This window comes from Nothobranchius furzeri, chromosome 11 (assembly GCF_043380555.1).
Source record: "Nothobranchius furzeri strain GRZ-AD chromosome 11, NfurGRZ-RIMD1, whole genome shotgun sequence".
Lineage (NCBI taxonomy): Eukaryota > Metazoa > Chordata > Actinopteri > Cyprinodontiformes > Nothobranchiidae > Nothobranchius > Nothobranchius furzeri.
In genome coordinates, this window is record NC_091751.1 from 22,084,827 (window position 1) to 22,100,267 (window position 15,441).

At 40.8% G+C, this 15,441-nt stretch overlaps 2 protein-coding genes across 2 annotated transcripts; both read left to right on the top strand.

Moving 5' to 3' along the window:
• Window positions 1-1,031: 1,031 nt before the first annotated feature.
• Window positions 1,032-10,379, top strand: LOC107383206 (E3 ubiquitin-protein ligase znrf2). The gene is made up of 4 exons (XM_015955693.3): window positions 1,032-1,564; window positions 2,640-2,735; window positions 7,093-7,198; window positions 9,509-10,379. Exons 1-4 carry the CDS (start codon window positions 1,243-1,245, stop codon window positions 9,564-9,566), a joined length of 582 nt encoding a protein of 193 aa, XP_015811179.3. The 5' UTR covers window positions 1,032-1,242; the 3' UTR covers window positions 9,567-10,379.
• A 992-nt stretch (window positions 10,380-11,371) lies between these two features.
• Window positions 11,372-12,656, top strand: txnl4a (thioredoxin-like 4A). Its single transcript, XM_015955694.3, has 4 exons — window positions 11,372-11,516; window positions 11,699-11,879; window positions 12,006-12,109; window positions 12,196-12,656. Exons 2-4 carry the CDS (start codon window positions 11,727-11,729, stop codon window positions 12,365-12,367), a joined length of 429 nt encoding a protein of 142 aa, XP_015811180.1. The 5' UTR covers window positions 11,372-11,516; window positions 11,699-11,726; the 3' UTR covers window positions 12,368-12,656.
• Window positions 12,657-15,441: the final 2,785 nt, after the last annotated feature.

A 15,441-nucleotide genomic window follows, 5' to 3' on the forward strand; every position in this document is an offset into this window, starting at 1 on the left:
ATTGGGCATTTGTTGATCCTGGACTGGAACCAGTGCGATCTTCAGTCGATTTGCTGCAAGGTGCCAGAACACAATATTTATTGACTTCCTCTCATTGTTAGCTGACCATTTTCAACAGTCTGGCACACTTTGTCCTTTCAGGAAATACGATTTGCTTATATAAAACTAATAAGACAGCGTGGAGAAGAAATAGTACACAATCTCATCTCTCATAGCTTCTGATAAAAGAAGCTTAAACTACCTGAAAATATCCAGTTATTGTTATTATTATTATTATTATTATTATTATTAGCATTTCTGTTTCAGTTAAAGAGCAAAACGAATGGAGAATGATTATAAAAGTTGAAGCACATGTTTAATGATAATGTCAGTAAATGTATTTATCTGTGAGAGCATCAAAAGTAAAAAAAAGATTAAACTAATTATTCAGTTTTACTCTACTTTCTGCTCATTTTCCTTCAAACTTCACTGGTTTAACAGTTTTGGTTGTGGAATAGTGTTTTCCATAATTTGAAGTGAAATTACTTTTATTTTGTTACTTTGTTTTATTTATTAAAGATTTTAATTGATGCTTTTAATTTCTACATATTTTCCCCAGTGAATTAAACTTCCCAAATATGTTTAAAGGATAGTTTTTCATCAGTGAGAATATTAATGGCTGTGACGATTTCAAACAGAAAAATGTAAGAATATTTTTTGGTAAGATTTTTTTCTCCAATCATTGTAATAAAGCTTTTATTTTGAAAGGTCCGTGTGTGTTTACGCGGTGCACTTTGGTAAGTTTCACTGCTCTGCCCCACCAGGGGAGGAGGGAGAGGAGGAGGGCAACCCCTGCTTTTATTTTTATGTTCTGATGGCCGCAGTTAAGCCCAAAAACACAATCGCTGCCGAGGAGCCTTCGAGCCAAACTCTTGTTTTGTGTGCTGGTGAGGAGCGGAGGAACTAAAGGCGCGGGACTGCTGAGGTGCCCTCCGCTTTGCTTTTCCATTGTTTGAAAAGGGGAAGGGCTAAGAAAGAGCAACCAAAACAAAACCAGAACAAGTGAAATCCTCTCGGGTCGTCTGCGGGAACGCACTTTACGCACAAAGGGAGCACGCAGTCACACTCTGATGTTGGATCACCTCGACGGCGTGACTGCCCTTGTTGGTGTCATCTCTTCAGGACTCGCTGTGATCATGAGTCGTGGCTGAAACCAAACAAAAACAAACTTCGAAGCTCTGAAAACCTCGCGGATCCTGCGGCATGGGCTCGAAACAGAGCAGCCCGGCGCTTGACGGCAGAACTCGGGCTTACTCCAGCTCCGACCTCCCCGTTTCTGGGAGCTCCGGTGCAGCTGAAAGGATCGCAGGGTTTAGGTACACAAACGGACCCGACGGGCCCCGGATCCGCTACATGGGTGAAGGACCAGCCAACCCCGGGCTGAGTATCCCGGCCGGTGCAAGGTCAGGGTCGCACAGTCAGAGCCTGGATGATGGAGACGGTGATGAGGGCCAGCTGGGCCCTGACGCGCACAGGTTACTCATCGGGTCACTACCTGCTCACCTGTCCCCCCGCCTGCTGGGAGGTAAGATCCTGAAGCCCCAGACCACCAACCCCCCCTCCTTTCAGACCAGTTTCAACATGTTCTGATAGTTTTATCAGCTCTGCGCGTGGCTGTTACGTCATTTAAAGTTATTCTTTAATCTCCAGCTCTACAGCGTGTTCCTTCCTGCTTCAGCAGAGAGAGTCAACGCTATGTTTGGTGTTGTTGTCTCCTATTTCTCTCTTTATGGCTCCACAACACTTCCCCAGATGCTTGGACACGTGGAGTAATTTTCCATCTGACACGTGAAACCTGGCATGTTTGGTGTCTGTGTGATGACAGCCCTTTGTTTGGCTGCCTGCCCATTTATTCTATCCACAGGTGGCTCCGCTCTGCCCTTTGTCTTCCTTCTTCTGACTTGCCTGTTTTGCAAAGTGGGCTTGTTTTCTTTTTTTATATTTTGGCCTGCCTGAGAGGGAAGAGTGCCCTATGTAGGTCAACAGATAAGAGCTTCCTGCTGGTTACACATTGCCTGACACACACACACACACACACACACACACACACACACACACACACACACACACACACACACACACACACACACACACACACACACACACACACACACACACACACACACACACACACACACAGCTCACTTCAACTTCCTGAATCTGCAAGTCTGGCTGTTTATGAGCGCTCTGGGTTCCAGATCAGACCAAAACAGAGCAGGAGACGAGCCGACACAACAGCAGGGAGATTAGGCCTTTTCATGGTCATCGCTGTTTCATAACAGGGATCCATAAAACTCCAACCTCCTCCTGTTTTTAATTACTGATGAAGGTAATGAGGAAGTCTAATCACCGATGGCCTCATCAGCGACCTTCGGTCATGATGCGACTGCGAGGGCCCCACGCTGGGCTCAGACAAACACGCTGCGACAACATGACGCATTTCTTTGTCTTTTTTGAGGGAGACCTCACAGAAAGTGTGTTTATCTCAACGTCTAGTAGCGTTTGACCCAGTTATGACGTCTAGTGCCAGGATGTAAGCAGATCAGGGGCTGAGTGGTGCAGGTGAGCTAACAGATTTATGTGTTGTTTTTATTTCCCAGGGTTCCATTGTCCTGTTTGCTCCAAGTTCATGGAAGCAGATGAAATAGAGAAGCACCTGCTTGTGTGTTTCAGCAAAACACACCTCACCTATAACAGTAAGATTCTACAGTTTCACCTTTCATTGGCTCATCACCGACGTTTGTCCGTATGAGCCCAAACAAAAGTTGGGATTGAAAGTTTTTGCTGCTCTTATTTTGTGAGTTAAAGCCGAAACGATGATGAAAACACGTCTACATTAAAGGTAAGGTGGAGGATGTTTCTGAATGTCAGGAAAGAACTGAGTTGAGAGAGGACATCCAGCAACGATCACGTACAACAATGGCCTTGCTTGACTGGTTCACCAAAATGATTGACAGTTATGCAAACCAATGGTTCAGATTATCCACCCGGAAGAAAAAGATCCTCCTCTATACCTTTTAGCTGAATATGTCTTTCCTTTTTAACCTGTGCTCTAGGGCTGCTCAATTAATCGAATTTTAATCCCAATTACGATCTGAGTTTTGAACGATTATGAAAACAAAACAAGCCGATTATTTGCTCCTCCCACTTAGGATTGTCACGGTAACCGGTGTAGCGGTAAACCCCGGTAAAAAAAAGTTGACAATAATAATAACCGTCTTGTTTTTAAAAAAAACTATATTATCTCGGTGGGTTTACCATTGCTGCGGTGTAGGCGTGGTGACCCTTACCAGCCACCGTATCATCTGCTGAAGTTGCCGGCGGCACATGCGCACTTTGTTGTTTACAACCAAAACTTTCTTGAAGCTAAAGCTGAAATAACGGCCAAAGGAGGAGACGGCAGCACTCAGGAGGACATTTTTTATCCCTCAAAGAAGACAAAGTGGGAAGTATGGGCATCTTTTAGATATTTGAAGAATGCCGAGGGACAGTTGATAGAAGACGGCTATCCTGTTTGCAGCACGTGCAGAAAAAGTGTCTGTGAAAGGCAGCAACGCTTCAAATCTCATGACACATCTGCGTGACCATCACCCACAACTCTACAGCCAACGCAAGGCAAGCTAACGTTAGCATTTTAGCTAAAATGGGTGATCCGAGGATTTGGGTTGAGGGAGAATGCAACGAGTCGCTATATAAAGCAGCCGCAGCGCCGCTACCTGCATATAAACCGTGTCGCGGACACCCCCATGTTGAAATGACGCTATGCATTACGGGGCTCCCAGGGGCAGATAAGAGTTGGTCTCTCTCCGAGAATAATTATGAATTTAACAACGATTACTGCCTGATGACATTTTCCCACATCTGCAAAGCTCACTGGAAGGACACAAACCGAGGATGATATTTTCCTGATATAGGGTTTATTACTCAAGTAAGGGTAAAAAAGTATCTGATTAGAAGGCTACTTGAATACTGAGTATCATGTAATCTAATATTTTTAAATGATGACATCAAACAGACATAAAATAAGAAGTTATGGGCAAATATTGGTATTTTAAAGACTAAAGGGAAAAAATGTAAACAAATAAACAACATAATTACAAAATAACACATTTTAGGCAAAAGTTAGACACAAACTGAGGACAATATTTCCTGACATACAGGGTTTATTTAATTGTGTGAAAATGTAGCACGTTTAAAAAAATACCGCAATAATACCGAAAACCGTGGTAATTTTAGTCACAATAACCGTGAGGTTAAATTTTCACACCGTGACAACCCTACTCCCACAGTGTTGCCAACTTATCGACTTTGACGCTATTTCAGCAGCTTTTCAGACCCCCTTCTTGACTTTTTAAATCCTAAAAGTACCTGGCGAACACCTGAGAAACATCTCTGGTTTAGCTACTTTCTGGATAACTGTCGTCGACATTTCCTGCAGGTTAGCTAAACACTCCGCCTGCGCTTCCGACCGTTCTTCAGGATTTTAGGAAAGGGAATGATGTAGTGATGTGTCAGTCGCTACAGAAACGGCTCCCAGAGCCGGCTTCCTGTTGGAGTAACCAGAGTGAGTGACACACACCGTACCTGCAGGTTCCTGAGCCGATAAAAACGGCCAAATGTGCGCGTGCGGCGTGCTAAACACACGTGCAGCTTGCCCCTGATTGCTGTGAGACCGGGTTGGGGGGTGGGGGGTGCAGCTGTGGTTGGGACAATTATTACATTAACTGATGGACCTGTAAATACATAGTTGATAAATAAGGTAGAAATAAGTTCCTCACACTGATAAATAATCACTAATCTCTCTGAGGACACGGTGCTAGTGCGCTCTCCTACAGCACCTTGACACGACTAAATAAATGTTATGCAACATTTTGTGAACATCAATTTATTTGCATTTATTTGTTATAAATGCCACTGTATAATTCTTGCTGTCAGTATTAGCAAGATATTGGTATTTGGGTCTGTACTGGTTAGACTTAAATGAGTTAAACCAAGGTCTATAGCCCTTGGGTCATAAACTATGAGCTATAAGTATATTGGTCTTTTTATACTGGGAATCAGGAGTTATTTTAGTGATCATCTTGTTTCTTATTTATTTTTGTCCTGATTGTGCCCTGAGCAATTTTATGACTGAATAAAAACAAATAAAATCAACATTAATTGAAAAATCTTCTAAAATAATCGAGATCTCAATTTCAGTCACCATAATCGTGATTATTTTGCCATAATCGAGCAGCCCTAGTTTTTATTATACTATACTATATTATATTAGATTATAATAGATTAGATTAAATTAGATTAGATTATTATTTTTGCCATAATCGAGCAGCCCTACTGTGCTCTCAGACCTGCAGGGTAACATGGATGTTCTACCAGCAGGGGGACCACGAGGCAACCTCCAGACTTGCACAATTGACTGATTTTAACATGGTGGTGGATAAAACAGCAGCTGCAGTCTGGCTGAAGTTATTAAAGGCCCTTAAATCAAGCATAATGGAGATTTGTTGGCATTCGCCCCACTGCTCCCTCTACTGGTCACTTCCACTGTTAAACAGGGCTGTCCAACGTGCAGTCCCGTGGGTCGTTTGTGGCCCTTAGAGGGATTTTGTGCAGCCTGCAAAGGCTGTTGGTGCAGAGGAGAACCTATACGTGACAGTGTGTCATTAGTCCACAACCACATGTCTGGTGAGCACAGGAAGTGTGACGTGACCTTTTAAGGTCAATCCTGCTCACCTGCAAACATTCTCGTTCAGGACTTCCTTTGAAAACGTGTGTTTGTGTACCAGTTTTTGGACAGAGGAGCTCATTTCAGCATGTTAATGTTTGCAGATAAGTCAAGCAGCAACAAGGTGACATGATGCATGTGAATCCCAACAAACAGCCGCTGATAAAAAGCATCTTTCCTGTGTGGTTGACCAATCGTATACTTACTGTAACAGACTTTGAAAACGGCTGTTTAGAGTTTGCAGAAAAACACGAATTGTATAATTGTGCACATGAAATCCTCACCTGGACATGCACGACAGATTCTGTTTACAAACCATTACTGAAAGTCTGAGGCATTTAACATTTAAATAAAACATTTTATTACTGATTCTTCTTTGGTGATCTCACATATTTGACTCATTTGATGACGTACCCATGAAGAACTAATAAAAACGTCACAAAATTTGAAATAAAATACTACTTGAACTACTTTTTACCTGCAGTTTTGAACCATTTCTACCTTATTTAAGTAGATGTTCATTCTGCAGCCTTAAATTGCATCACACTCGTGGTTTGGGTTCGACTGCAATCTTTCCTGACCTGCAAATGAAAGATCTCAGGAGCAAAATTAGTAAAATGTGTGTTGAGCAATTTTCAAAACCACAAACATGCACCTCTAGACTGTCGAGGAGAGAAACAGGAAAAGAGATCAAACCCCAGTCGAAACGTGTGATGCAGCTGCGCATCTAAGCAGCCGCTTATATGCACGCCTGTGAAGTTTGAGCACCTGTAAAACACACACACACACTCACAGGTGTGTGCATGTTGCTGATAAATATGCAAATGTGGCTCCTCTGCTGGATCAGGACTATCATCACCCACATGCAGAGGTGTTTCCAAGTAAAGTATTCATAAAAACAGTTTTTTTTTATTAAGAAACAATAAAAATACAAAGGAACGGGTCCTAATTTACTTCATCCTTTTTGCTGATCCTGTCGCTGCTTCATCTCTTTCAAAATAAAAACCCAACGTCTTGTTTTTGTATCAGTCAAGAGACTTAAACTGGAATCATGTTACACGGAGGAGTTCTGGAGCTAAAGCTGTTTTACAACAAAAACATTAGATTCACGTGGAAAACAGTAGCATGATAATTTAGATATTTACTAAAGTTCTAACAAACAGATTTACACACAGGTTATAAAATAATATAATTCCTCACACAACCCGTTAAAAGACTGGATTTTGAGCTCAGATGATTTCAGGTCTGCTGGTATCCCAGATGGGTTTTGCAGGATTGAGAGGACACTCAGTGCAGCTTATTTTGTCTGTCCACAATGTCTTCTACAGAGGACATCCTGTCCAGAGACTGTGGGGAATGTGCCATCTGTCTAGAGGAGCTGGAGCAGGGGGACACCATTGCCAGACTGCCTTGTCTCTGTATCTACCACAAAGGGTGAGACACACACACACACACACACACACACACACACACACACACACACACACACACACACACACACACACACACACACACAACTTGGACTAATACGTTAATGCTGGTTAGTCACTAGCAAAACCAAATGCTGCTCTAGGTAGAAGTAGATGTCCGCTTACACTACAAAAATATCAAAAGTTGTTTTTTCTTACACTTTTTTTTTGTTGCACCTTTTTTACGTCTAAATATTTTTTAAACATGTAACAGAACATTTAGACCGGTGTTTGCAAAGCTGAGGATCGGGGGCCTTGAGACGAGCCCCAGACATAAAATTAAAGTGACAGTGTGTATTTTCCCTGGTGATGGGGGCAGTAGATACCCGAGTAATTGCAAGCAAGCATTGTTTTTGTGTTCAAGTAAGACCTTACAAACAGATTAGGGTCAAAAATCCTGGGAGTGCAACTTCCATTAAAATAAGAAAAATATCAGATTCCTTTTTATCACTTGCAGTGAGTGAAGAGGGAAATGTGTAAAAGAACAATGTTTATTAATGCTGAAAGTTTTGTAACCATTTGTTACAAATCAGTAAGTGCATTCTGTCCTCACGGGCTTCCGTAGAAGGAAAGATGGCATCCAATATGGCGAAGCCCAGTGACTTAGACCCGCTCCCGTGTATTTTAGAACCTATTTTTATGGTTATATGTCATGAAACCTCCAACATTTTTCAACAACTGGACATCTTTTAATTCATTTACAACAACAGTTCAATGGGCATTTCCAGAGATTAATGGTAAAAACTACATATTGTCACTTTAAACTGAAAAGAAACTCCCCAAAAGTTCATGTCCTAAAATACAACAAATCTAGTTGAAGTCGTTTGTTTCCATCTTGTAACATAATAGATGATTCAGCCATTTTTACTTATTAGTTTACAAAATAATCCGGCCGCAGATAAGCGGATGAAAACGGATGGATGGATGGATGGATGGATGGACGGACGGAGTTTACAAAATTCATTCAGAGTTTTTCATGCAAGGACAGACGGTGAAACTTTAGGATTTGAACATCCTGACAGTTCTACATCCCTCTGTCACTTAACATTCGTGGACTCACAGATATTGGCTCACGACGAGGAGAGCTGTTGTTAGTTTAGCATCAATGAAACAGCAGACATCTCAGCTAGTAGAAGCTAACGGATAGCCTTAGCACCTCCGCCACACTGCAGAACTCCTCCAGGCTTGTGTTATTTGCGGAGATAAAACATCAATGTTGCAAATTGAGTCAGTAACAGAGTCACGTTGCTGTTAGCCACTCCGAGGCGAGATGTCCAAATATCAGGAAATAAGAATCCAAATATTTTTGTCATTTTTCTCTTTTTAAAAAGTCAAAAGAGGGACGTAGTCTTTGTTTACAATTGGCCCCGCCTCCATACACCTTGATTCCAGAACCAATCATATTCAACTCAGTGGGGCAGTCTTCTCCAGCATTTGTAATTTGATACCGGATTGCAAAAGGCAGCAGTGTCATGGGAAAAAATGTTAGCCAGTTAACAGGAGTGACCCAGGAGTTCTTTCTTGTAAAAAGCCACAGTATCTTTTTAGTTGGCTCTAATATTGGGTAAAGAAGGCTATATGCTAACACTGAGCTAACAATGCTAATGATGAATTAGAAACACAGTCGGCTCTAAAAATATATCAAGTTAATTTTACCAACAACTCAATATTACAGCGAATGGGCAAAAGTAGCTCAGGATGTAGAGCAGGTTGCCTCATGATCAAAGGGTTGAGGGTTGGATTCCAGCTCCCGCCAGGGGTACTCTGCTGTTGTGTCCTTGGGCAAGACATTTCACCTGACTTGCCAGTGTTGGTGGTCAGAAATGGCAGCAGATCTGTCAGACTGCTCCAGAGCAGCTGTGGCTACATAGTAGCTTACCATCACTAGCAGTGTGTGAATGTAAGAGTGCGTGAATAATGGAAAACGCTTTGGGTGGCTTGAAAAAGCGCTGTATAATTCCAATCTACTATTATTATCATTATTATTATTATTATTATTATTATTATTATTATCATTATTATCATTATTATTGAAATGTGTTCATCTACTTATCAACTCACTGTGTATGACTCGTCTTCACTCGTCGTCTAGAATCTTATGGTGCTGGTCCCTAACTGTCAACAGTTTCTCAGAGCAGACTTGTTTGTTTTGATACGTGGACTGCAGTACCCAAATCTGACCACAGGAGGTCATTCTTACTTCACGCACCGTTAATTCTACATGGAGACTGGGTAAAGTGTGTCCCGTTGGAAATAATCTTTCTTTTGGTTTCAGGTGCATTGATGAATGGTTTGTGGTGAACCGGTCATGTCCAGAGCATCCTGCAGACTAGCAGCTCCTGTTCATCACCATAATCCCAAAGCTGTCTGATCCAGCTCTCCTCAGGGACTCAAGACATTATAATGACCTTTTTTTTTTTATCGTGGCCTAACAACACACTGATGGACCTTCTTCATATGATGTGACGTTGATAGAACCACTGATGGAGACATGGGGTCTCTTCTATTTGTGAACTCTCCATGCGTCGTGTGTTGAAGCGAGCGTGTGACACCGGAGCCTGATCCAGTCTTGGGGAACTGGGTGTGGTTTTACAGCTCGGAGCCTGCAGATCCAGTATGGTGTGTGGAAATTTAGGCTAAGTGACCGAATTTGGTCAGAGTGAGGATGTTGTGCAATATGAAAACCAGCCAAATGGAACCGAATAAACCAAGCCTTTTGTCAGCTTTAAGGGATGATTGCTGTGGTGATGGTAGTCGGAGAATAGATTAGAACTTTATCCCACGTCAGCTACCATGACTGTTTGTTAATCAATCATGTCTTAAACCAAATCTTCTAACAGGAGAAAGGTGAACTCATCATTCACTGGGTCATTCATTACCACAGTGATGCGGTTAATTAGTCATGAAATGAAAAAAATATAACTTTTAGACATATCTAATGATCATTTAGACTCTCTCTCTCTAGGGAGTGCCACAATGTGCTGCTATGTCGTCAGACTGGAACGTTTTTTCTTTAACCTTTATACTATCTTTTTCTTCTTTGATTGTACTGCAGTAAATTGCACAATAAGTGTTTTTTCTTCGTGTTTTTCCACTATTAGAATTGTACACCCACACTTTAAATAAAATAACGTCTCTAAATCTAAGTAAGACTGAAAGATTGATGATTTATTTGTTTATTCGTAATGGTATTTTCAAGTTTTAAAAGTGCTTCAGCATTTAAATAAGTCCTTGAAAACAACTGAAACTGACTTTATGGTGCAGACGTTTCCTTTAATGAGACAGCAAAGTGACGTGATTGTTGTGAACAAGTATAAACGGTCTCTGTGCAACACCGGTGTAACGTGCTGGAAAATATTTAAAAACTCCATCTTAAAGTGCTTGAAAAGGGTTTACATTTTATTATTTACAAAGTGTGTTAGGAAGCCTGCAAAAAATCAAGTACGACACGTAGTATTTGACATTGCATGATGAGTTAGGGTTGGGTTTTTACAAATTTTTCTTTGGAATCTCTTTTTGTGGAAGAATTTGAGTTTGAACGCAGAGTAAAACTCCAAACTAATCATTTTTCAAGCTGTATCCATTTTACAGCAAGTGTGCCAAATATACACATTGTTCTAAATTTGTGAACTTGTTAAGAATCAGAAATACTTCACAGCATCAAATATTAACAGTTTTTTTTGTAAAGTACACAAACAACACGTGCACGTTTTAATTGAAGTGTGGCAAACAAGCTTTACAAATAAAGAGTGCTCCGAGATTTCCTAAAAAATGTATTCATGTTGCAAATTTCTAATTATGTTATCTAGACTGTAAACATAATTTCTGTTTGTTATTGAGCTGTTTGAAAATCTGTTTGTTCTCCATGCATGAATACGAAATACATTTAATACTAGAAGTATTTCTCTAGTTGATCATCCAAAAAGATGATCATCCAAAAAGATATTGCTGGAAAACATAACGTAAATATATTTATTTTAAAAGTACTTGCTGGAGTGAAAAGTAATTATTTCAAATAATTAATTATTTAAAATTTTTATTTTTTGTGTGCGGCTTTCACATTAAAAAATAATAAATAAATAAATTGGGACTTTTTAAAAGAGTTTTTCGAATTGAGCGACTATGACGTAAATTTAACGCGTCTCCTGCGTCGCTGATTTGATGACGTCGTGAAGCGTTTGTTTTCCGTGGGGTTTAAAAGAAGTCACATTGAACATAGCTGCTTTATCTATAGTTAGTCCGTTTTCTTCCCGCCACTTAAATACTCTATTTTATATTTTGGGGTAAGTGTTTCAGAATATTTAGTGGGAAGTTTCATAATTGTGTCTTTCAGATTGTATCCATGGTTAACGCTAACTAGCTAGCTAGCTGTTGCCGGTCAAACCGTTCTCTGGTACTCAGAGATGTTTGTTTAATTTAATGTTCAGCTGTGATCGATTTGAACTCTTTATTTGATCCATTTCAGGTTAGAATTTGCTCATTTTTGAGTCAAGATGTCGTACATGTTACCGCATCTCCACAATGGATGGCAGGTCGACCAAGCCATCCTGTCTGAGGAGGACCGAGTCCTCGTCATCCGCTTCGGACACGACTGGGACCCAACATGTATGAAGATGGACGAGGTTCTTTACAGCATCGCTGAAAAGGTTTGATTTGTTTCCTGTCTTTATTATATAAAGTCCGGTTGGCTCAGATTCAGGAGTCGCGTCACATTACCTGCTGGCGTGCTCCAAATGCCATGTTTAATTCATTCTTGGTTTGTTTATTTACAGGTGAAGAACTTTGCTGTCATTTACCTCGTGGACATCACAGAAGTGCCTGATTTCAATAAGATGTACGAGTTGTACGACCCCTGCACTGTCATGTTCTTTTTCAGGTAGCTCTTCCAGTTCCACATGTTGCAATAGACAGGGCAGCTGAGTAAACATATTTTAAGGTGATATTTTTGTCTTTCTCTTCCAGGAACAAACACATCATGATTGATTTGGGCACCGGTAACAATAACAAGATCAACTGGATAATCGAGGACAAACAGGAGATGATAGATATTGTTGAAACTGTGTATCGAGGAGCAAGGAAAGGAAGAGGTTTGGTGGTGTCTCCCAAGGATTACTCTACAAAATACAGATACTGATTTTTTTTCATCCTCCTTTGTTCAGTTTATTATTTTTTCATTTGACAAAATGAAGAGACAAAAAACACAAAAGGTTCAGGAATATTCTTCAGCGTGTTTACCTTTGGTAGTAAAACAGGACATTGTTGATAATGGTGGGTTTAATGTCACTTTTTGTTTTTGCAAACGTAGCTTCATAAATATTAAGTTTTGTGTTTTTTAAGGCTTATTTCTGTGAAATATGTCAGTGTGGAACACATCGGTAATATTGTACAACTTGTAACTGTTTTAATAAAAAACTTTTACTTAAGATTTAAATGTAGTGTTTTAATTTATTTTATATATATATATATATATATATATATATATATATATATTCTGAACCTGCTTGTCCATGTAGGGTCGCGGGGGGCTGGTGCCTATCTCCAGCTGTCACTGGGCAACCAGGCGGGGTTCACCCTGGACAGAGCCAGTCTATCTAGTACTTCTAAGGCCTATAAAATAAACATGTTTATCATGAGTACAAGCTGTTCCACCACATCATTAAGTATAAGACTGATAGATTTATGAGTGTAAAACTTAAAATCCTGCTTTTCTGTTGTTAATACTCTTAATTCTAGAAGGCTTTTAATGACTGGCTAAAAAATATGGCTATAAGTTTATAAATATAATGAATATATGATCTTATTTAATTATGGTTATGCAAAATAAGATAGTAGACAGGCTTTTTAAAATGTTAAGTATTTTAAATAAAACGAATCTGTGCATAATGTTGGAAATCATACCATTTTAATGACATACCTGGAATCTTCCACTAGAGGGAGTTAGAGCTCTTGACTGCACCTTTGCCTCATTGGATCATTGTAAAACTTCATTATAACATTAATTAATAGTGATACTAAATGTAGAAGGACGTATGAGCCAAACACCAGTGAGAGATGAACACTGAAACCAAGAGTAATACATTTTAATGCAAATTTTTTTATAGGAAATGCACTGAGGCACAATATTAAATACCACACTGGCCAAAAAAAGTCACATTAATATTTCTTTGAATTGCCTTTAGCTTCAGTTACGACACACATTTGCTGTAGCATTGTTTCCATACGCTTCTGCAGTGTCACCAGATTCACTTCCATCCAGTGTTGCATTAACTTTTCACCAAGATCTTGCATTGATGATGGTAGAGTCTGACCGCTGCACAAAGCCTTCTCCAGCACATCCTCAATGGGGTTAAGGTCTGGTGACCAATCCATGTGTAAAATGATGTCTCGTGCTCCCTGAACCACTCTTTCACTGTTTGAGCTTGATGAATCCGGGCATCGTCATCTTGGAATATTCCCGTGTCATCAGGGAAGATGGAATAACCTGGTCATTCAGGATGTTCAGGTAGTCAGCTGACCTCATTCTTGGTGCACATCCTGTTGCTGAACCTAGATCTGACCACCTGCAGCAAGCACAGATCATAACACTGCCCCCACAGGCTTGTAGACACTAGGCATGATGGGTGCTTCCCTTCATCTGCCCCTCTTCTTACCCTGATGCACCTAACGCTCTGGAACAGGGTCCATCTGGACTCATCAGACCAGTTTTAATAATTCGTTGGACAGCTCTTAACCCAGTTTTAGTCGTGTCTGCATCTCCTTAGACGTTTCCTGTTCATGATGCATGCCAATGATCTGACCCTTCTCAAACTGACTAACATCTTTTCCACGACCACCAGACGTGTCTTTCCACCTGGTAGTTTAAGAAATGAGAAGCAGCTGATTGCACCAGTTGGGTTGAATAAAACGTTGTAGCTGAAAGACGATTACCCAGGCAGTAATCATACAAAAGAGGCTCCTACCTGTTTGCTTAGTTAAATCCAGGTGGTGACCTTTTTTGCTCAGGCAGTGCACGTGTGTGGTGTGTAAAGGCGGTGTCATTTAAAGAGTAAAAACCAATACAGATATTTTCAGTAATTAAATGTAATGCCAATTAATGGTAGACGGATAATAATGGACACCCCTTGCCAAAACTGAGAACCGCAGTTAAAACATGACCTGATAGTCCTATTTTATGCACGCTGGCAGTCAACAAACATATCTGCATTTGAATATGAAGTAATTTTCTCATGTTGAGGACATGCAGAACCCCCCAGAGGTGGCCCGTGTCCTTTCCGTTTACATTAGCCCCCAGTCTGCAGGGCACATGCACATCACGACTGAGCCCCTGTCCTCAAATAGAGCACAAGGCCAAAGGCCACTGCCTTTGGTCCGTTATAATTCACATTATCATGCATTGTTGATTCTTATTACTGTTAATCAGCTCAGCCTCAGGGGGAGGGGAAGTTTGGAGAACTAGAAAGTCCCGTCGTCTAGACGTGATCAGAGACATGGCTGGATACAGCTCAGCTCTGAGTGTTTCACGCTGACACAAGGAGAAGTTGTTGTGTGTAGACTAGAGCAATAATATGCACGCTCACACTCTAAAGCTATATTAATCCAAGATCTGTTTTCAGCTGATAGCGTTTGAATGGAGGCTGCAGCAGGCTGAACATGAGGATGATCCCTGTGCCAGCGGGAAGACAAGCTGGCATCCTGCCATCCTTTCCTTTTGGCATCGCTGCTTTGTCACTAGCCATGTGGATGGCAAACATGGGGGAGGAAGAGGGGCGGTTGCCAGTTTCTGGGACACCCTACCCCCACCCCCTCAGATTTCCCTCCTGGCACTGAGAAACAGATGCACACATAAATAATGTTTTAACTTGGTTCCTCGACCCAGTAACAGTCTCATCTAAACACGGATGACTGACAGCTGTCAGCTTTTCTCTGATGTTGGTGCAGATACGTCTCATTAAAGCAAACGATCACCTGCTGCCAAAAGAAAGGAGATAATGTTTTTGCCTCTATTCGTTTGTCTGTTAGCCGAAAACCTCATGAACCACTGGCTGATTTTAATAAAACTCAGATAATCTTCATTAAATGAACATCTACAAAACCATTCCAGATGGCCACCACAGCTGATCCACATTTTTTTTATTCAGAATTCATCCACCAGTTCTCATCCTGCCAACAAGAAATTCAGATTTACAAGCACAGGCTACAATATAGTCC